General features: G+C 44.9%; 1 protein-coding gene and 1 long non-coding RNA gene across 2 annotated transcripts; one reads left to right on the top strand and one right to left on the bottom strand.

Annotated features, from left to right (window-relative positions):
* Positions 1–188: 188 nt before the first annotated feature.
* Positions 189–7,192, bottom strand: barhl1b (BarH-like homeobox 1b). Its single transcript, XM_062412328.1, has 3 exons — positions 5,969–7,192; positions 3,236–3,458; positions 189–2,135 (listed from the first exon to the last, which is right to left on the bottom strand). The coding sequence occupies exons 1-3, from the start codon at positions 6,417–6,419 to the stop codon at positions 1,841–1,843; spliced, it is 969 nt and encodes a 322-aa protein (XP_062268312.1). The 5' UTR covers positions 6,420–7,192; the 3' UTR covers positions 189–1,840.
* Positions 7,193–11,208: 4,016 nt separating this feature from the next.
* On the top strand, positions 11,209–13,461 carry LOC133974571 (uncharacterized). The gene is made up of 3 exons (XR_009924663.1): positions 11,209–11,311; positions 12,120–12,253; positions 12,810–13,461. It is a non-coding gene; the product is annotated as an uncharacterized LOC133974571 (long non-coding RNA).
* The last annotated feature ends 9,669 nt before the right edge of the window (positions 13,462–23,130 follow it).

Raw genomic sequence — 23,130 nt, 5'->3', positions numbered from 1 at the left:
AGGAATATGTTTATATTCGTGTATTTGATAGAAATAACGATTTATTTAAGTCCAAATATGGTCAGACATAAATCTGAATTCTGAATTTTTAAATAAATAATTTAGCTTTTTGTTAAAAGATCAAGCTAAACATGTGTATGTAATATGTATATTTAAGACTTAATCTAACCGTGAATTGATTTGTGTGTATTATGCATGTTGTTATGTGGATAAAATAACAGTAGAACCTGACAAAACCTCAAACTGCAGCTTCTAAAGGCTTTATCAATAAATCTCGACAAAGTCATATTTGAAGCATCACAACTGCAACCGTTTGTGCTATGGTTGGTTTCACTTGATTATTATTGTTGTGTACTTATTCCACCTCGGGTAGGTTTAAAGTGGAGTGATCCCCACCAGCTTCCCTCCACATGTTGATTCCTCCTGACTCTATAAAATATCTCTATATATACTCATCGGCCACGTGCTTAAATGAAAGACTTTTATTTCCACATTTATAAAAGTAATTCTCTTTTACATCAAATCCCCCCCCCCCTTTTTTTTCCGTCCAACCTTTGCTGTGAAATTCATCAAATAAAAAGATAATTTCACGAAATCCGGGGAGAGGTTTTTTTTGGGGAGGGAAGCTATAGAGTTAATATAAATCAAATTATATCAAAATAAAAAAAAAACGATCCAGGAAATATACGAGAACCACTCCACAAGTTTGATATCTGCAATATACATGTTTTTTTCACCAAAGGAGATATTAACAGTTGGGGGGGGGGGGGGGGGGGGTTATCACGGCGTCATATGAAATAACATAATGCACAACGTCTGTTCAAATACATCAAATCAACAGGCAGCTCCACCTGGACGAGTCCAATCGGTTTGTGTATCGAAAAAATAAAAGCATCACTGAGGTGGTCGCTTCCCCCCCCCCCCCCTCCCCCATTTACCCCACTGAGGGAATAAAACTACTTTTATTTTTTATTTTTAATAAATGACTTGACATTTGTACTCCTTTTTACTAAAACTTCAACTAAGGACAAGAAGAAGACTTTATATATTTCTTTCTTTGTGTGGCTCCAGGCAGGAAAGTCCATCCTCTCTCAGACAATGCGTATTAATTTATTTATTATCATCATTATTTTCTATTCTGACTCCTTCGCTTGTATAGTTTCTGGTGGCTAATCTAGCCCATTATGTTAACTGGATCACCGTGGTCTGAAAAAAGACGCACTAAAAAAAAATTAAAACAAAAGAAAGTCTCCTTTTAAAACCATGTCTCTTTCGAATAAAATGCAAAATATTCTTATTTACAGTTTTATGACAGATAAAGAAAAACAAATCAGGAATTTACAAAGAAAGACGAAGTCATTGTTGCTTTGGATCACCTGACTACAGCTTATTCAAATGTCATGGAAGATTTCATCGTTCGCCATGAACGTCCACATAAAAATAATAATAATACCAATAGTACTAATAAAAGTCAGCTTTGAACCTTAGGTCAAAGTGCCACCAACATTTCGTCTGTTGGGGAAAACACCATAGACAATACTGAAAGTGGAAATAAATACATAACTTAGATACTTTGATTCATAATGAAAAATAAATAAGTTATAAATAAAATGCTAAAACAAAGGAACGAGAGAAAAGAGTCTTCCCTCGTGGACAGATTGAGTTTCAGTCCCGATGCTCCGTCCACAGGATTCAGCGTTTTATCTTTTCCTTGATAAAGGCGGATCAGTTCTTCTAGTTCTCGTCTTGTGTAAATCTTTTTCGTGTCTTTGTTTTTTATTTCTTCGGATGAGTCCCGAGCTGCCGAGAACCAAGGCAGAGCTCGTGCTCAGGGGCCGGCTCACCGCTGCTGAGGTGGCCGGGAAAGCATGCCGGACATGGGTGGCAGAGGAGGCGGCGGCTCGCTGCCTCCCTGCAGGCCGTGCAGCAGGATCCGCGGCACCAGGGGTCTCTGCAGGGCCGGCGGCGGCGCCGTGGGGCCCCTGTACAGGTAGAGGGCCGCCCCGGGGTCCAGGTTGGACATCAGGCTCTGCGGGTAGAAGTACGGGGACGGGAACATCCTCTGCAGGGCGGAGTAGTTTCCAGCCTCCGCCAACAGCTCGAGTCCCACCGCTGTCTGCCTCTTCCATTTCGTCCTGGAAGAGAGGAAAGAACATGTTTATCTATAAATCTGAATTAACTAAAACAACTCCCATCTGTTTACCTGGGGTCCAATTACAGGTTAGGGCTACATCTGTTTTTTCTTAAATCACCCAAATCTCCAACATGCCACTTGTATTCACACCCAAGCATATCTGCTAGATTGCCAGTATGCACTCCATGCAGGTGAATAATTCATAATAAAGATAATTGAGTAGATATAGTGGTTTGTTTGAATTATTGATATGCACACATGCAACGATGCATTATTCATACTCCAAAGTGTTGTTTTTATATTTATTTATGTCATTTAGCTGCTTGAGAGTCGAGGCTGCAGACGAATAAAAGCTGAAGCTAATTCAAGTGAAAACTGCAGAAAACATGTTTTTACACAGACGAGGACGGTTTCTCTTACTGCTGCATGGAGGTTTATTTATTTACAGGAAGAACAGTTGACACCTCGGTTTGCAGGGCAGTTGTAGAAACATATGACTTTAATCTGATCCTGAGAATAAATGTAATGATTTCGCAGGAAAAACGGAAGAAATAAACCCAGGAGTCACAAACGAATTGGAAAGAAAATCCCTGTAGGACTTGATTTGTCTTTATACATAAAAAAATATATAAATAGAGTTATCTTAAGGAAATAAAAACACTCATCCCTTGGGAGATTTGGCAATATTTAGATATCAGATCAATTAACCAGCTGTCAATTAACAGTAACTCCTGTAAATGTATACTTAATGCTTTTATTTCAATTTAATTAATTGATTCACCAATTGACTGATCATAAATCAGAAACTATATTATTTATACATCCAATTAATAAAGCTGACTATAATAGGTGTTGCTCTAAATTTCCTTCGGGCTCTTGGAAACCGATGCGACCTCTCATGGACCGACTGATTGATCGATTTAACCGAGAACAAACGGCAGATTAATTACTAATGAATGTTGGTTTGTGGCGGTGACTCATCTGCAGCTTCAGTGAACTTAATCCACCTTTTAGAGTGACAGTGACATGGAAACATGGCGTCCCCAGTTTACCCTCCCCCTCCTCCCCCCCCCCCGGGAGGACCAGCAGCAGGGTCTTTACCTCCGGTTCTGGTACCAGGTCTTGACTTGTGTGTCCGTGAGGTTGAGGGAGGCCGCCAGCTCCATGCGGTCCTGGACGCTCAGGTACTTCTGCCGCTCGAAGCTGCGCTCCAGCTGCGCCAGCTGGTGGTCGGTGAAGGCCGTGCGGGCCTTCCTGGGCTTCTTCATCCGCACATGAGGGCTGTCTCTGCTGCTGGAGATTTCCCTGTCCCCCTCTTCTTTCACTGGAGGAGCCGAGAAAAGGACACAAAATATAAAGGAACAGGAGTTAGACAGATTGAGGCCCCAGATAGTGTTGAGAATAACCTATTGTGTGGACGTGTCACCTCCACACACGACCGCAGATATAAATCAGTGCAGCTGCAGCATCATAACCTTTGAACACTCCAGACAACTGTTAATATGACCTGCATTCAAAATGGATTCAAACCATTCGTGGCCCTGTAGCTTCTCATCTGAAGGAAGCTGCTCACTTTAATAAAGAGGGTTTGTAGTCAGGAGGAAATGGTAAAATATGAAATGAACTGTATTGGATCAAGGCAAAGCTGAAAATGAATAACTAAACATCTATTTGAGAAATACTTTGAGCAGCATGTCCTGTGTAAGATCAGCTAGAACAGGGTCAATTCCAAGAGGATTACCTCTCCCCAAATATATAAAAAAAATCCAACTATGTTCCATAATTTTTTTTGCATGCAAGTGTAAGAAAGTTGAAGAAACCACCTCAAATATAATTTATTTTTTTGTCTATTTTATTTTGATTTCAAAGATTTGGTTATTTTACCAGTGCACATTTTGGTTTGATGATGAAGAAGGTGGCAAAAACAATTCAATGGTAGAAAAGCAAATATATCATATTTTCACCAGCATGTTGCTTTAGAATAGAAGAGGAGGTGAATATGTGTAGAGAGTGAACCAGTGCTGAGGAGACGGTGCCTATAGGCGATGTGCAGCTATTTGATTTGCTCTTAAATTGTTATGAAAAGCTCCTCCAATATTCGCACTTCCAATCTGACATTTCCTCCCGTCACTCTTTGTTCTTCTCCCCGCGTGTTGTCATGTCAGGGGCGAGCATTGATATATACACTCCTTCAATTCTCTCAGAATCAAAAAAAGAAAGGGAAAGAGATAGGGGGGAGAGAGGGGAGGACGAGAGGAACGAGCGAGGCGAGAGATCCTGGTAGTTGAATAGTTGAGTCGTCCCGAGCAGCACAATAATCCGCCTAATTGAGCCACAAGGGAAGGACGAGCCTTTCAACCGCGACCGCAGGAACTTCACAGGACCGTGGAAATGAGTGGGAACCGCGGCCGCGTGTGTGCGTGTGTGCGCGCTTACAAATCTGATTAGCGCCGGGGACAAATTGCATCAAATCCCCGAAATATTATCGGAGGCGGATTCGTGGAAATCAAAGCCACCGTACAGAGGCTCCGCGGGGCCCCGCGGCTCCTTCCATCAATCAGCGCGTCGATGAGCATTGACGCACGGGAGCACGCGGACGAACACGCACGGAACTGGTTGAGGAAACTGGTGACAAGGGGGTCGTATCGATAACTGACGAGATAAGTGGAATAACAATAAAAGGCACCAAATAATAATATTATAATTTAGAAATTCTATACGTCATTAAACATGTTGTTTTTTAACATAGTGTTGTTAAATGTAATTCTGCTTTTATTCAGTACTTTTCCATTGTAGCCCACAGCGTTCGTCGTGTTTCTCGCAGCGCTTCATTAAACTGTCAATGGAGGTGACATGTGTGTTATGGCTGACATGATTGGAAACAGAGAGGCCCTTGATGGTATTTATCTGGAGGCGACCCTGTCATCTCCCCCTCTCCTCCCACACATCAACAGATGCTCTCTGGCTGCTCCGCTGCTGCCACAAGCCTGAAAACTGCGTCACTTTTAAATACAATAACTTCATTAATAACAAGAATTATAATAATAAACCCATTAGTTATCGTGCAGGTGAGAGGTCGCTTGTTTTCGACACCGTGATGCAGCAGGGGAGCGGGGAGATCTTTGCTTATTGATGGTTTCCGGCTACCTGACTTTATATTGTCAAATTATTGAGGAAATATCTGTTGTTATTTTGTTTCAAGCTTTTTCATAATTTATTTATAAAAAGTTGACTTGCTTATTTAAATTTGTAGATTATTTTTTTCCTATTGAAAATGAAATCAAAAGGCCTAAAACACCATTAAAAATAAAGCTACACTTTTTATATCAATTAATTTATACTTATCTCTTTTTAAAATTTCCATCATTAGCTGTCAATCTAAAATTATTTACACACATGTGTATTTATATAATATATTCTGATTTATTTTGTATTTGGCAGTGTGTGTTTCATTGAAATTTAATATATGCTCAGACTTAATGCCCAACACCTTGTTTTCTGATTGCACGTCTAATTTAAAATTAGTCCCTTTTTTATTTTATTTTATTCTATCTTGTATATATTTTTTATCTGTAATTTTACCAAATTAAAAATATATTTAAAGGTAGTCAAAGATGCACAAAGAGCAAACAAACAGAAGATGTGCAGCAGATAAAAATGTAGGGATACAAATATAAAATATAAAAAAAGAGAGAAGTTACTCAACTTGTATATGATTTTAAATAATTTGTCTTTTTCAACGTTGGTCCAGTATGAAAACCAAAAGGCCAAATCAGCTTCACCTCTACTCTCATCTCCAGAGCAACTCACTGTGTGTGCCTTTTCTGTCCTTACCTTTATATTCACTGTCTGACGACGAGTTGCTGTGGATTTTCTCCATAAAGTCTTCCGCTATCTTCGAGGCCAGCCGCCCCCCCTCCTGGGTCGGCTGCCCATTGCTGGAGTAGGGCGCGCAGGCGGCCAGAGGCTTACAGTCCGCGAGAATGTCTCTGATGAGGAACGACGAGGTCACGGTCCTCTGCTGCGACCCCGCAGAGATCTGTGCGTGCTGCAGGTGCGGCGGCAGGCCCACGCCGTGACCTTGCCTCTGGGCCACCTCGTCCACGCACTCCCTCCTCGGCGACGGAGGCGACGAGCAGCCGCTCTCCACGTCCGACCTCGGGCTGAACTCCAGGGGCGAGCGGCACTCCCCGACCAGGCTGTCCCCTTTGGACACCGGACTTCCCGGCCTGTGGGATAGCAGCGAGTCGATCCCAAAACTGGACCCGTTGGTGGACGACTCCATTGTCTCGATCGCGGCCTCCTCAAACTACCATTTGGTATTCAGGACAAGTTTTATTTCGGGGAGGAGGTGTAGTGGTGGTTTTGTCTCAGTTGATCCAGCAGTGGAGAAACACTCCCCCTCTCAGCACCAAGGAAAATATTTATACAACACAGTACAATTAAATGAATTCATCCGCTGTGTCCAGTTCCTTCACAGAGAAAATATCTCCAGTCTAAGTTGCGTTGGAAAAATCGACCATGCGTCCGATTCTCTTCTTTTCTGTCAAGTCTTCAACAAAAAAGTCCTCCTGGAATCGATGCTGGAGTCACAATCGATTCTTCGCCTCCTTCAGGATCAACTCCGTCCGATCTGGATTCACGAACCTCAGCCGGCTGCTGCTGGAACGATGTGTCCGTGCAGAGCAGGAGAAAAAGAGCCGCGGGAGGAAGGAGCGTTCGTGGGGATGTTGGAGCAGCCGGTGCGCCCTCAGCACCATGGACAGGTACCCGCTCGTCAGGGCTGCGGAGGAAGACGCGGAGATCAGCTCGTCATGTGTCCGCACTGGAAAAACTGCTCACGTTCTCTAAAGAACAACAACAGAAAAACCTTTTTTAAGGGAAGAAACAAGCCAGGAGGCAGAGAGAGACGGGAGGAGAGAGGAGAGAAGAGTCCGGGAGCTGCAGCAGCGGAGGAGGAGGAGGAAGAAGAGGAGGATGCAGTTGCTCGCTGCAGAAAAAGGAGGTAAAGTGGGTTAAACAGTCACAACTGGCAAGTAAAAGGGACGAGGTGTGATGGGGTGGGAGGGAATCCCAAAAAATTGAACTTGAGGAAAAAGTCAGGAGCTAGGTTTTAAGAGCGACTCGTCCACGTGAGTCCCCAGTGACAAGCCTTCATTGGCTGAGGGGGAGCTGGAAGTGGACCTCCCTACACGCCCCCTCACTCACCCACCCACCCACCCTGCCTCCCTCACTCCTCGCCTCCCCCCCTCCTCTCTCCTTGCCTGGCTCATCCTCCACTTTGATAAAAGAGACACTGAATTCATCAGGAGACTCAGATCCAACTGTTTACAGGCAATTTTCACACTGTTTGCTTTCATTACATCATTGATGAGGCTTATAATGGGGTTATTATGTGCAGCGGCTGCAGCGTTTTTCTTCTCGACTCCCTTTTCTTCGACTCGGTTCCTTTCCCCCACCTCCACAGCTTCTCAACACACTCTTCCTCAGCGTTTTAGATTTTATTGTTATTATTCTTATCACACGTTTAACCTGATTTTTTTATTTTTATGCTTCATCTGATTGTATGTTTTATTATTGTTTGTTTTTGATACAAGAAATGCATCGAGATTCAATTATTTTTATTATTACTTTTACTGTTTCTGGGTATTTTTTATTTTATTAGTTTGTGTTTTAATGGTAGAGTAAATTTTATTTGTCACAGGCTTTTTTAAAACTGTATTTCAGACGTTTGTGGCGATTTAACTTGAATATTTTTATTTCTTTCTATTAAATACATTTTCATTATTTACATTTTTCTGTTGGCTCAACTTGAGGCAAACCTCTTAACTTTAAAATCCACAAACTCAAACTACGTGTCCACTTGTAAATATTAGTTTTAACTCTGCTTTTCGAACAAAGCAAAACAAATGTATGATGAAAAATACAATTAAATATACAAAAACCCAAAGTGGACCATTCATCATTAAAAGCACAATAACGCCCCTAATGGTCCCCGGTAATTATTTACAACCGTCTGAGAAGCGTGACGCAAAAACTTCAAGGTGCGTGATTTGCCATTGTGCGCACTTCTTTCTCCACCTTAACACGCGTGAAATGCCACTGCGTGCACTTTCAGCTCCACAGTTTGCCCCTCACGACGGCCTCGACAGCCCCTAATAATCTAACTAACCCCCCTCTCATCATCAGCGACACCCCCCAGCTCCCTCCATCCTTTTCCTCCCTCCACCCCATGTGACCACCAGATTGGAGGCGCGCGTCGGTCTCTCAGACACCGGCAGGTTAGTGAATCCGCTCCCCGCTCCCATGGGGTCCCATCACGGCTGCAAGCTGTCACATGTGAGGCGGGGACAACACAGATATAAGGCAACACACACACACACACACATACACACCCTGACTTGGCTGTTTCTTTCTCCTCTGCTGGTGCATGAAAAGCAGCAGTGGTTTGATGCTTTCTCTCACAGTTTTTCTTTTGTCTCCCTCTCCATCCTGCGCGTCCACAGGCCCCAGTCCTGTTAGTAAATAAATCATGAGCTGATTAAACTGACTTCTTCCTCTTTGTCGTCACCACGTGGCCTCAAACTTAGACAAGGGATCACTAATCTGAGTTGTTTCGTTCAAAATACACATTTATTTGATGTCCTTTTAAAGTTTTAACTCACACTTGTCTTAAAACAAAGTTGGTTGTATGAGATTAAATCTGTTGAAATCTCTGATAGTTAGAAAAAATATAAACATTAATTTGAAAGTGTTTCTTCTAAAAAAAAACACTTTAATTTTGGAAACAACGAATATTTAACTTGAAATATTAACTTTTAGAGCTAAAGGTTATTTTCATTATAGCTTAACTTGCTGTATTTATTAGAAAATAAACCAAATCACCTTTTAACTTGAACAATACCCCCAAATATTTGATTAATAAAAATGAGAAAAAACACATTTGAGAAGCTGAAACTGTTGACTTCCAATGTTGTTTATGAACGTTGATGATGACACAATAATAACAGCTTCTCTACATGTGTGTTGAAATTGCTAAAACAATTTCAGAGCATAGGCCTGTGGTTGGTTTATAAATACTTTAAAGAAGAAATTTTGGCAGAAAAATATATGTGTGTGTGTGTGTGTCTGTCTTAATGATTTGGCTGCTGCTGATTTTGGAAAGTGTCCCTATGGTCAGGCCATTTTTTTTTCTCTTCCTCTCCTCTCCAGGAAGTGGTCTGAATTTGAGGGCCAGTGCAACTGTTACCGTAGTAACACACACCCTCTCTCCCTTCTTTTCTCTTACACACACACACACACACACACACACACACACACACACACACACACACACACACACACACACACACTGATGGTGAGGGGGATGTTATTGATCCGCGTTAAAGGGAGGAAACAGGAATGTTTCCAGGAAATGATCGCTGCCTGCTTGGCGTGTTTCGGTCTCTTCACTTCTCTATTCATCAGAAGTTTAGATAATACGTCTTTATTGATCCACATTAAACTCATTAAGTTTCATTAAAACTAAGTTAGTTCCTTTGGGCCACGTCACTAACAGTGAGTTGACTGTTTCTTTCCTCTGGGTGTTTTAATATTTTAATCACAACATTTGTATTAACACTTTATTCTGATTAGTGTTTAAATATTTGCAGAAGCATCAATAAAATAAAGCGTAAGAGACGATAAACTGACACCGGGTGCAGCTTCCTGGTCCACACTCACCTGTCAGTGTTAATAATCCATCTGTGGACGTGCATTATTGGAATTCTGTCCATAAGCCTCACTGCTACTAATGCCTGCTGGGCCTTCCTCCTTTTGTGGGTAGGGGGAAAAAACAGAGAAAACACTGTGCTACACTTTATTTACTCTCCCAATTGAAGCGTCGTGTTAAATATACGTCTGGATTTGTTTTGTAAAAATGTGTGTCGCCTTTGAATAAACTTTGGCACCTCTATCGTTTTGGAACATCGAGTAAAGCGTGTCTCTTGAGGGGGGATGTATGTAAAAAAGACGACTCCTCTCAACAAACAAACAGCATTTGTAAAAAAAAAAGAGAGAGAGGCTCTTGCTCTGGAGCTGGTGCTGCACCCCGGACCAGTCAGGGATGCAAATGATGCACCTTAACGCCATCAGGTACTGGAGTTGACAGAAAATAATGAGAACCCGCTGAATCTTTTATAAGGTTAACACTCACATTTCCCAGTCAGCTGTCACACAAGAAAGAATTTAGCACATGCATGCGGGCGAAATGAACCTTCATCGTCTCATTAATGCTGACAGGGCCCTGGACCGGCAGCTCCCAGCGCCAGCGCCGCCACCACCTTCGTTTTGTGTCGGTAATTTGCAGCAGAGACAGACCCCCTTCTCCTGGAGAGAGAACGGGAGGAGGGAGGGAGATATTACGGAGGAGAGTGAGAGGGAAAGAAGGGAATATAGAGGAGGATCGTGGAGTGAGTGCAGAAGAAAAGAGGGAGGGAAGGTGGGCTGGGGAGGGGAGTGGGGGGCTGGAAAGATGGCTAGCACGGCAGGAGTCTGATTCTCCTCTAATTGGAAGCATTGGGCATTGTCAACGGAGGATTTTCAGCTGCTCACTGACAGGTAGAGCCGTCAGAATGATAGCCCACTTGTCAGCGCAAAAGACCAATAAAAACAAACCACTTTTGATTTAATTGGAGGCCTAACCATGGTGTGTGTGTGTGTGTGTGAGGTAGAAGGTGTGTGTGTGTGTTGCCTGCAGGCCCAGGGCCGTGGGGAGGTGGGAGGAGGAGTGAGGATGAGTGGGGGCATTTGTGTCTGAGTGTGTGTGTGTGTGTGTGTGTGACGGAAATCATCACTGTAGCCATCAGTGTGCTCGGCCTGCCTCCATCTTTGCCATCACTCCTCGTCCATGCCGGCTTTGTGGTGGTGGTGGTGGTGGTGGTGGTGGTGAGGGGGTGAGTGGTCACCGGCTGCCTGTGGTGCGAGGGTTTCAGGAGAGGCAGGTTTTGATTCCGTCCCAGGAGGCCTTCATCACAGCTCCAAACAGTTTCTCCATCCTCTTCATCCCGCTCCCTTCCTCTTCTTCCTCTGTCTACAGACTCTTACCACGGACACTGGCCTTTTAAAAAAGCAGATGAGAAATGTTTGACATTTCTCCTGCTCCTCCGTCGACTGAGACTTGTACGACCAGAGGAAACGGTGAGAGCAAATGTCACAGTGACTTTTATGTGGTTCTAGTTTGTGTCCAGGCTTCTGCTTGTTAAAGACGTGTCTGGAGGATATCGGTGTAAATTGAAAATAGATACTGCAAAGAAAGAAGTTCATGAGATATGAATCTTGTCTTATGCCAGTTTTGCAGTTTCTTTTGTATTGTGCTGAATTGAGATTTGAACATGTTGCCTTATTTTGAAGATCTGTTCGTTCAAATACACAATCCTCTGTTTCTTGAGGAGTGATTACGATGATTGTCCCATGTTTTTAACGAGAGCTCCGGGACATATCTACACAAAATGGCCAAAAATATGTGGTCATGGACTCAAAATCCTGCCAGTGTCAACTCTCACTCTGACTTTCCCCACTGGCCCTTGCACATTGGCTTCACTTTCCAGACTCTGAGTCAACGCCCTTGTTTATTAAGACAATGGTGTTTCTCCAACTCTGTGGCAACAGATTGAAGGACATATTCACATGTCAAGAACTTTATCACCCTGACCTCAACCCCTCTCAGGACTTTTAGGACAAACTGGACCGCAGACAGTGACCCAGACAGTAGCCCTCTTATATCAGTGCTCGACCTCATTATTGTGGCTGAAGGAGGAAATCCTTGCAGCCAAGTCCCCACATCTCAAGGAAAGTTTGCTCTGAATAATGGTTTTGGAATGAGAGATGTCCAACAACCATACATGGCCCCAATGCTTGGATGTCCACATACTTTTGGCCTGGTTCTGAATGTGCTATGGTATTTATTATTTAGTAAAATCTCTACTCATGTTTGGTTCTACTCCAGAATAGAGTCTGTGCTTTGCAACTGGATCCAGAATAGAAGTGATTCACCTGAGCTCGATCTTACCCGACAGTGAAGATCTCCTGTAGCTCATTAACTCCCCACATCCGGATTCTCACATGGCCACTTACACCTCTGTAAGTATTTGCATTCATTAGTGCCATAATGTTTGGATGGAAGTGTCAACCAAACGTCATGTGACTATGAAATATATCTCTCTATACGGCACACACCTCCGCCAAAGCCCCACATCCCCTTAAATACAAGCAAGCTGCACCAAATCGCACACACACAGATATCACTCCTCTTATTATGTCAGATTTTTGTTTATCAAGGCCCATGGATTAGAATAATACAAAATTACTTAGATCCAACCCTTTGTCTGTCTACTCCCAAAATGTGTATTGGTCCTTTCTTGGCCCACGTCCCGTCCTTCCTTAGTTTGGTTGAAATCGGTGAAGAAGAAGAGAAGAACTAACGCCATTTCTATTTGTTTGAAAGATCCAGGTTTTTTCCGCAGCGCCGCCTTCAGGATTAAAGTCACTCCAAACCATAGTGGTTCACTTTCAGTATCTTGTCATCATAGAGTCAAAAAAACATAATTAATTTATAGCAACAATGATCAAAACAGCATTGACAGTAAACTAAATGGAGTCTATATCATAATTGTATCTCCATGCATCGTGGACCCAGGCCACCCGTCCTGCACTGTCGACCCGGCGAGCTCGCTCCTTGCAGCCCAGCGTTTTATTATTCTTGACAGAGTTCAGCAAACACATCTGGTCAGAGGATAAGAGGGGATGGAGGGACAGTGCCAAGAGGCAAAGAGGTGAGCGAGGAGCCAATGGAGAGGGGTGTGGGGAGGCGGAGGACGAGGACCTACGACCATCCATCATAACTGCCCCTCGTGAGTTATGCCAGCTCCCTCAAACTCAGGCCAACCCCACTTTCCCTGACCTTTGACCCCTGTGGGGCTAAGCCATGAGGTCCATTAGAGCTCTGTGATTGAGCGGATCAGGCTTTAAATGGTTTTAATTTCTTTAATTAGTGATGTTTGCTGATATTTTTAACAAGTAATTATAGTTCCCAGCAATGAGACACAGTTGTGCGCTGAAACGACACAAAGTTTGGTGATGACGACCTCGCTGCCGTGTGAGTTATGATTCTGGTCCATCAGGAGCAAAGGTGGAGGTTCCATGATGACGTTACACAGCCACAAAAGTTCCTCGGGTGGAGGTGGATGGATGGATTGTCAGCGTGTGTGACGACCTGGGATTTGGTGATGGGTGACCGCTGTTTGTTTTGTCCGTTTGCCTCTAACAGTCAATGCTGGACTCTGCTTTAACCTAGAAATTGTTCTTTTAAGTTTCCTATAATGAAGGTTTGACAAAATAAATATTTTAACAGAAACTAGAGCCCGGCTGATATTGATTTCTGTGATTCACTGAGGTAAGGCAGCTTCTCTTTCTGTTCAACATTTTGTTTATCATCTCAGCAGCTGAACCAGTTGTTTTCCCCACAGGGTGTCATAGTTCAATGTTAACCTGTCAAGTGGATTCCCCCCCTGAGTGATGGTGTGTTGGTGGGCTCACATTGGGCAGGGGGGGGTCCCTTACAGCTGCCACGGGGAGATGAGCACAAGCTGCTGGACAGGGTGGAGACTTCCCTTTGGGTTCCTGTACCTCCATGGGAGGAGGGCACAGGGTCCAGGTTCGACCCCTACCCTCAACACTGCGAGGGTCCATGTGGGGAGGTGGGGGGGGGGGGGGGGGGGGTCGTCGAAAAGGCTGTGTTCACATTCACAAGTCCCATCGCACACAGCCTCAAACACAAACATGCACTTAATGAAAGAGTTAATTGATGCTGATGAGAAACTGGGTAAATGTGTTCTTCTTCAGGGAGGCAGCTTTCTTATCTTCATCATACATTTTTAAATAATTTAAAATGCAGAAGAAAACGAAATGAAAATAGCTGCTGATCAGCTTATAGACTGAATCATTCAGTTTTACTCCTCTTCACAATGCCAATGACATCTCTCTGTAAAATGATGTTCAAATTATTGATTTAAGGAAAAAAAAAAGCGTTGCAGAAGTTTTACTTCTAAACATAAAAGTCTTTCATGCACAAGTTTTCATTCGCTTTGAACATCAGTTTGATCATTTAGAGATTTTTCCATATTGCTGCTTTCATCCAGTTTATCATCATAGGGCAGAATTTCTTCTCATCTGCTGATCAACATCACAACCTATAGAATTTACTCTGGATCTTATTTCCACTGCAAAATCAAACTCTTTCTATTGTCTGTTCTAATATTCACATGATGTGTCACCCTAACAGAACTTTATATTGTTTGGTTGATAATATTGGCATCTACTGTATGTTTACCAATACGAGAGGTATAAACAATGCAATGTATTTATAATGACAATTTAAGTAAAATAAAATACATTTATTTTCTTAATTCAAGTTCTATTTAATTTGTTGTATTTGTGTTGTATTTAAAATGTGTTTTACATGTAAAATATCAAGACTTTTACATTTCTTTGTCAAAAGAATTTGATAAAGATATTTAAGGAGTCATTGCCAATTTAAATAAAATGTAAATGTCTGTATCAGAAATGTTTTGCACCCTAACATCTGTATTCGCCCCCAACTTGGTCTGGTTCTAGTAAACGTATCAGACCCTGTGCTACTTTAGAGACACACACACACAGACACACACACACACACACACACACATTAACACATACACACATTAACACATACACACACACACTTGCTGGCCTTAAACTCCCTGCTTCCTAATTTGGCCAATATGCAGGTAATATGTGGGGTCGCAACATCTCAATTATCCACCTCCTGTCAGCCGATCCCGATCCTCTGCTCCCCACCTCCTCCCTCCTCCAACGTGCCATCACCCCCCAACCCTCGCCCCTCCCGCAGTGACTTTTTATTGCTTCATTAGTATGCTCCACATGCTGCGGCGCACACCGATGCTCCGCGAGCCTTCAAACCCTAACTACTTTTGGCAGATCAGTGCCTGATGAGGGGGTCTATACACACTAACAGCCCACCTACCAGGCGCTGTGGCCCATTTTTTGTCCGAGCGTGCACGCGTCCGACCTGGTGATGCTGAAAATGGGGGAAACAGCTGGATGAGCTGGTGTGAAGGTTTTTTCTGGGTGTTACGTGTGAAGGAACTCAGCAGATGAGGCTGTGTATGATTTCAGTTTTTTAACAACATGGAGCTTTACCAACACACCTTATAGTGTGAGGAATATGGCTCTTTACAAAACTCCACTGTTGACTGAGTTGCCCGCTTGTTTTTTATGTCACAGTGAAGATGACAAACTTTCCTGGATGTATTGCACTCGTCAGTTAGCCGGTGAAAAATGAGATGACTTATTGAACCTTGAGACTACTCAAAGGGTTTCAGGTAAAAGCTCCTTCTCCACTGGTCAGAAAACCCCGCTAACATCTGGCTTTTGTCTGTAATGAGAATGGAAACAATCGACCTTCACCCTCGTGTCAAACGACTCTGCAGCAGACCCAGGTGTTTATCGGCTCCGGCTCCGATAGGCAGTGATGCAAACATGACATCCGGGTGAAAGCGATAATTCCGTCTGTAGTTTGTCAGTCTAGACGCTGATGCTGCAGCTTTTTTCCAGCGTGCAATGAACTTCCAGGTGTTGCCGCCTAAAAAGAGCCGTGAGCGTTTGTGTGCTTTTCGTATTTTCGCACGCAACAGTGGGTTTCTGTTTTTCTACATATTGTGCAAAATGCAACCCTGGCAAGACATTGAGGTGAGGGAGCTGCTCAGTTTCCGATGCATTTGTGATGCTTAATGGAAATGACTCACCGGGGGAAAAAAACTCCTCAACTGGCAAATGGAAAAGAGTCAATTGGCCTTTTTTTAGAAGATTTACCTGCATTTACAAAACCTGTGTATACCTGCTAGCGAAGAGGTGGGAGAGCTTCTCCATTTTCATTTGTGACGTCAAACCCACGTACACCCGGTGAAAACGAGGTGAGGTGGTAAAGAGTTTGTTTTACCAACTACAAGTTCTACACTCGCAAAAGTTTAGTTTGAATAATAATAAAATGAGCAAAGATCAGGTGAGTGTGATGAAATTAAGTGACACACAGTGAACATATCTCAATCTAATAATCTGGTAATGTCTCCTGATATTTGACGTGCTTTTTCTGACACTTGATGCTGCGGACGTGTTTTGATTTGTTCTCAGAAAGTATACACGTTCGATGCCAGTCCCTGCACCTGCCACGGTGAGAGCCCGACATGCATCACTCACCTCGGCCGTCTCCTCTCCTGCAGCTGCTCTCTGTCTGATTCCCGAGTAAAACCCCTAATGGGATTCATGCAAGCCCGTTATGTATCCTGTCACAACCATCCCTCCTACAGCAGAGCAGGTATGTCCAAGGTGTGTTTAGAGAGTGCGTGTGCACGTGTGTGTGTGATTGGGGGGGGGGGGGGGGGTGTTCAACGTGGAGAATAAGACCCCAGAAAATGCTCATTAGAGTTGACCTTGGCACTCGGAGCCGGCGTTTGATGGATCGGGTACAGGGCCAAACAAGCCCCTGGGGAGCCATGATCTTATCTCTTATTGTACACATACACAGTCAAACCCCCCGCTCCCCCCCCTCCCGCTGACCCTGCCCCCCCCCTCCCCTCTCCTCGCTCGCTCACACTCTTATGCTCTACACGCATCTGAGGCAGAATAAATCTGTGTCTGACACCATGGGAAGAAAAAAAAAAAAAGAGAGAGGAGAGGACGGGGGAGGCCTGAGGGAGTAAAAGGAGGGTAGCGCTTGAAGAGGGATCTGGGGGAGGAGGGGGGTGACAGGAGGAGAGAGGAAAAACACACAGAGGGCCGAGGATAACCAATAGCTCACTGAGGTGTCATTACCTACATAAGTCACATGAGTGTGTGTGTGTATGTGTGTGTGTGTTTTTAAAAGGGGGGGGAAAGAAAAAATCTCTGCAAGGCAAGTGAAGTGTTAGAGGGAAATGGAGGAAATTGGCTGAGTGTGGGGGGAGGGGGGGGTGAGGAAGCGGGAGGCAGAGGGGTGAGGATCAGTGGATGATGAGTCTGAGATGAGAGATGAGACTCTCAGGTGCCTCTGTAGCACGTTCACGGTTTGTTCTGTTCCTCTTTACCTGTCCTTCTTCTCCACGACACACAATACACACTGCGACAAACACACAGTATTGCCACCGACACCCTCACGTCTCCCCTCTCTGCTCCCAACCGGGGGACGCACCAAACACACAAAGAGACATGAGGCAACATCCACCTCCAGGATAGCAAAGTTTCTCCCCCACCACCCGGCATCCAGCGTACCCACAGAGGAGGCATCACAGGCTCGTGGGCTCTTTGTGTTCTCTTCTTCTGCCGCGGTGCCACGGGGAGAAAGTGACACTGTGAAGTCTTAATTGAGGTTTACCTGGTGTTTTTCCCTCAGTGTTGTTGTGCGTTAAAGTGTGGTTAAACTTTATAATCAGGCCTACAGGGTTTCGAGTGTGAAGCGGGGGAAAGCGAGGCGTGTGTGATGACAATACAAACACAGTTGTTTACCCGGGCTGCTAGCTGCAGCAACAGCTAGCTCTCACTACCTGCATCCACAGAACAACAACAACAAAACTCTGCCACTTTCTCGCTGTCAGTCAACAGCCCTCTAAACAAACCCCTGAGTGTTCCAAGAAAAGGAATTTGAGTAGAATGCAACTATTTACTGAATCTTAGGGCATGTTTGAATGGCTGCCTCTATTTTTCCTTTGCACTCCGTCCCCCCACCTTGCTCCTGTCTGTCAGTCTGTCTTTGCCGAGATCTGGGAGGGACTGAGAGACTGATGCCTCAGCTCCTCCAGGATCCCACCAGGAACACCTTTTGACAGTTGCAGGAGCAGCAGGATACAGCGCAAAGATGTTGCTGTAATTGCACCTGGTTGCGTCATGAAAAAGTAATAATTTGCTGTCAAGGACGTCAAGGTGTCAGCGTTCGGCAGGAGTTGATAAGGTATTGACTGCCTCCAGAGTGCTCACTCACTCACTCTCACTCACACTCCTTTGCAAAGTTGAGTCCCAGAGAAAGAGGGAGACGACAGAGGCTAGGGAACAGGGGGAAAGAAAGAAGGGAAAGAGAGAGAGAGAGAGAAGGGAGGAGGGGGGTTAAAAAGGACAAAAGGAGAGAGTGGCGCGACCGGAAAAATAGGCTAAAGACAGTCAATGTGCTCAATCTGAGCGCCGAGGCATTAATTGCACTCTGTTTGCCACTTCACAACCCCTGTTCATTTATAATACATGCACAGATTGCGTTAAATTATACATAAGCGATCAACAGGCTAAAGCAGCGCGGCGTAAGTTGAATAATACACAATTATCACCTGGCTCACTCTTTTATTCACTTTGATTAGTGTCAGCCAGGTCAGGACCGGCCACTGCCTGACACAAGAGACAAAAGAAAGAAAACCGTGACTTCTCGCTGCTCCACCTGAGAGTGAGCACAAGGCCTCGTGGGAAGGACTGAACTCCTCCACTGAAGGAGAAGTGTCTGTTGTCGTTGAGTCGGGGTCGAAGCCTTGAAATCAAAGGGAGGAGAGTGTAGCACAAGCTGATGTTAAAGTGTTACCGTCGCCTTACCTCGCCTCGTCTCCTGGTGGTGATCTCACCGCTGACATGCAAAGATGGTCTCATTGCATATGAAGGGAAATCAATTAATCTGCACTTAGGCCACAAAGAATATGGGAAAACAAACGCAGAACCTTTCACGTGTAAATTTGACTGAATGAGAATGCAAACTGACTTAGCAGATTTATAAAAATTGCATCTCAGACTGTAAAGTTTTGTTGAGCTGAGAAGGAATAGACTTTGGAACACTGCTCGTGCCATTTTAGTTTCCGGGGCCACATCCTTTTTAACCCTTGGTGTTTCTCATGGTGTCACTAAAGCTGCTTTATGACATGCTGCACTAAACTCCAGAGATTCTCCGCACCACCTCTCTCCACTGCCCTCGTTAACAGGTGTTTGCATGCAGGCCACACTACAGGGATCAAACCTGCAGCCTTTTATTTACCGGACAATCTCTCTGTCACTGGTTTTCCACTCCAGCTGATCTCGGGCCTGCTGCTCCCTCTGTGATCAGGTAAAGTCGCTCTGAAGTGGGATGAAGCTCGTGCTTTAATATCCAACGTCCCTCGTCTTCTCTCCTCTCAGTGTCATTTCATCAACGTGGGGAGCCGGCAACGATTATATGACGGCATGTTTGACGTCCTGCGCGTGTGAAAAGAATAAAACACCTGCCTCATGCCTGCTGAATGCGCCCCCACTGCTTCGTGTAAGGGGAATGCCTGGTGACGTAAGCTAAAAGCCCTTTCTGAGTGTAATGCGAAAGCCACCAATACAGCAATTCAGTGGTTATCTGTCCTCATTGTGGCTTAATGAACCGTCAATGGAGCAGCTTGGAGCAGCTTATAGACTTCTCATTGTTGCACAGCGGCTCCCAGGGTTGATAGATTCAGCGTTAAGGGTCAGGGTTTACAGAGCTGCAGGCACAATCCTTCGGATCTTTCCCAGAGATCTAAAAGCTGGTTAATCAGCTCTCCCTTCATGATCTCCCTGCCTGTTCATCTTCCCATGGACGACTTCTATCAGTCTTTTTACCAGCAGCCTCCTCGCGCTTTCTGGGGCCTTTCTTCTGCCATGTTTGTGTTTGGGATTTGCGCAAGTGGCCCCCAGATCAGCTGACCTGACCCCGGCTTGGCAGAGAATGGTCGGGGTCTTAGCTGCAGCCTCTCTTACATTTTAATCAGAAGCTCTCCGATTTTCTCTTGTCGCTGCCACACACACGGAAACACACACTGAACCTTTCTTTCCGGCCAAAGCTAAAATGATCAGCGGAGAAGATGTTGCTGATGGTTTTCTTTGACCTGGACTTTTAGACGGCAGTGGAACTAATTTTCTCGCAGTGTCTTGTGTAATTAAGCCCGCTGTCTTTATTTCTGCGGGATCACCTTGCATTAAAAATGTCCCCCCGGATATCAGGCAACCCCCCTCTCCTCCTCCGCCTCCCCCATCGTGCCCACCTCCCTCCCTCCTTCCCAACTGCATCCCCCTTCCCGCGCAGTTTGTCAGCTGAAGTGATTGCCTCCCTCTCTCGCCCCCTCAGTGGCATTTAGCTATTCTCATTTGCATGTACATGCCCTTGCTGTGCGGCCCATGGGCCAGTGAGATTGATCAACAATGCCACGCCGTGTGTTATTACACGTCCTTTCGGAAGGCTGGTAACCAAACGCCATGGGCATGTGCAAGTGTGTGTGTGTATACCGGTGGGTAAACAGTGTTGGCGATACAAGTGTGTTGGGTGACGGGTGCACGCTCTCAAACAAAACACACACGGCGCTCGTGCGTCACCTCAGGGTTCTGACACCAAACAAACATATGTGCATACGTGCCCGCTGGAGACCTGGTTCAAAGGTAAAGAGAAGACACACATCATCTCGGACTCCGCGCCCATGGGACTTGATACGCCTGAGCGTGTGTGCTCCAGATTAAACGTGGAATTATATTGTAGCCTGAGTCTTCATCTCCTCATATCACGCTCTGAGCTGACAGATATTAATATGCAAAATAGCAGGATGCTGAACAAAATGCTGATAATTAAGCGAAGATGTTCTGGGTAGAATCGCGCTTAAGGGTGTGCACGTGGGACCCGGCACATGGTAAGCCATATGCCTCTGCGCAGTTAGCTCTATCCTTTGGGGTACGGGGGGGGGGGGGGGGGGGTTGGGGCCTGTTTCCACACTGGCACTGTACAAATGCAGCCTGGGAGACTTGAACTGTTTCCTTATCGTACTTTTATTGAGTCATCAGACGAGGAAGACGCTCTCACTCTGTGGCGCAAGAGGACTTCGGAAACCGCAACACCGACGCAGAGGTCAAGGATCGGCGACACCTTCGTGGTCTGACATCATCGGCGTCGCAATATGAAAATTGAACGTTACGCTATGTTCACAAAGGCGTCCCCCTCTTTCCGTCAGGTTGGTTGTCTCACCCACCAGCTCCTCCTCTCCCTCCCTACTCTTCCTTCCCCCGGCTGATCTCTCGCTTCATTCCCAGAGGGGGTGAGGGAAGCGGTGGAGGATTTTCGTGCTGCCGGGGGCGACAGGCTCTCTGTGCCATCCACTTACACAAACGGCAGGATCAGCGCTCCACACAAGAATAATTAGAAGATAATGGGTAGTAATGCGGCCCGATCTGTCCCGATTATCTCCTGGCACCGACCGGCACAGCGCCATCTGGTGCCAGATCTCGGGGCAGCGGCTGCTCTGCCACATGAAAAGAAGGTGGGCTTAGGCTTAATCTCACACCCCATTCTGTTATTGACTGTGCATGGCGCTGTATTCAGAAGTGAGTGAGAGTGTGTGTCAGTCTCTGCCTGCCCCTCTGAGATGGTCGATATATATCACAGGGAAGAAGTGAGATTGCATTTATATTACATGTATGGGTGACAGCCGGTGTTGCTGAGTGTCTTCGTGATCGACAGTAAAGCAGAGTGCTGTAGAGAGCCCGGTGTGAGATTCTGCAGAGCTGTTACATGGACAAGTGTCTGTCATGCTGAGCTCTCTCTCTCTCTCTCTCTCTCTCTCTCTCTCTCTCTCTCTCTCTCTCTCTCTCTCTCTCTCTCTCTCTCTCTCTCTCTCTCTCTCTCCCTCTCTCTCTCCATCTCTCTCTCTCAGCTTAACTCCCACCCTGCGTCTTCTTAAACAGCCTCTCTCCCACAGCTCGGGGCCAATTCAATAAGACAGTCCATTGTGTGGTCATTTTGGCCCGAGGTTTTAGCGTTAAGGCCCCTTTGTGCCTCGTGTTTACAGACGCTTTACGTTCCCGGAAGATTTCAAAAACCTCCCGCTCACCCGCCACCTTTGCTCAAACCAAACGGCCTAATTCTCGTAATGCGGCGGCTATTGTGGGTTTGATTGAACAGAGGAACACCGGCTTCATCGAATTATCCCGTCACGTATTTCCCAGACAGCCTGTGCCATTTATAGAAGCCGTGGCTTTACTCTGTGGTCAGAGAACACGGCAGTATTTTCTTAAAAGTTGACACCTTGTTATGATTCTTGTTTTTTCTCAGACTGAAAATGACACACCGGATTTGTTGTAATTTACCATTTGCAGTTTCATCAACCTTTAGTTTTTCCACCTGATTTAACTGTTATCAGGCCCCTGATTGGTCGTTAACAACAAACTGTACATCTGTGCCAAACATATGAGCTGGAAGGGGCAGACACAACCAACTAGTAGATTCAGCAGGAGCCATTTATTTCATGATCTAGTTGGTGGAGCCCAGTAGGCGCTGAGGGTCTGTTATCAGGCATTTGCTTTGCAGCTTGACATGAACCTATTATTTTTATTGATGGATAGATTTTCAGTCAACTTAAAGATGTTTCTTTGGACTCGTCATTATATTCTGACATTTTATTGACCGAGCAAATGATAAATCGTAAAGATAATCGGCAATGATATTGGATTGAAAATCCGGCGTGCAGTCCTTTGCAGAGGCTGAACAGTTCTACACGGATATCCATTATAATACCTGGTGGAGGGATTTGGGTCAGGGAAGAACCAAAAAATAAATTTTTCTTACCCACCCTCCTAGATCAGTTTGGAATATTTATGATTATTCCTATAGTATTGGATTTGCTTAAAATAAAATATCTTCCCGGGCACTGTATGAATGTCTCGTCCCTGGTGAGTTTTAAGTGGACTGATATTAAATTATAATATTGCATATTGTATAAAATGGAAAGTTATTAATTATAAAGTTTATTGTGGATTTTCTCTCGCTCTGCATCTGTGGCCAGCACTTCACCCCAGCTGCCCTGAAAAACTGCCAGAAAATTTAAACAATGCGAAGAGTTTGGACTTGAGCAGCTACTTTTCTGGAACATGACACCTCTCACATTGCCCTGATGGAGCACAATCTCTTGCACTTT

This window comes from Platichthys flesus, chromosome 19 (genome assembly GCF_949316205.1).
Source record: "Platichthys flesus chromosome 19, fPlaFle2.1, whole genome shotgun sequence".
NCBI classification, from domain to species: Eukaryota; Metazoa; Chordata; class Actinopteri; order Pleuronectiformes; family Pleuronectidae; genus Platichthys; species Platichthys flesus.
This window is presented reverse-complemented; position numbering and strand designations above follow the sequence as displayed.

Coding starts and splice junctions, on each gene's coding strand:
- barhl1b (XM_062412328.1), bottom strand. CDS start 6,419: ATGGAGTCGTCCACCAACGGGTCCAGTTTTGGGATCGACTCGCTGCTA. Junction 3,459..5,968: donor GTCAGACAGTGAATATAAAG/GTAAGGACAGAA, acceptor CGGCTCCTCCAG/TGAAAGAAGAGGGGGACAGG. Junction 2,136..3,235: donor ACCTGGTACCAGAACCGGAG/GTAAAGACCCTG, acceptor CCTCTCTTCCAG/GACGAAATGGAAGAGGCAGA.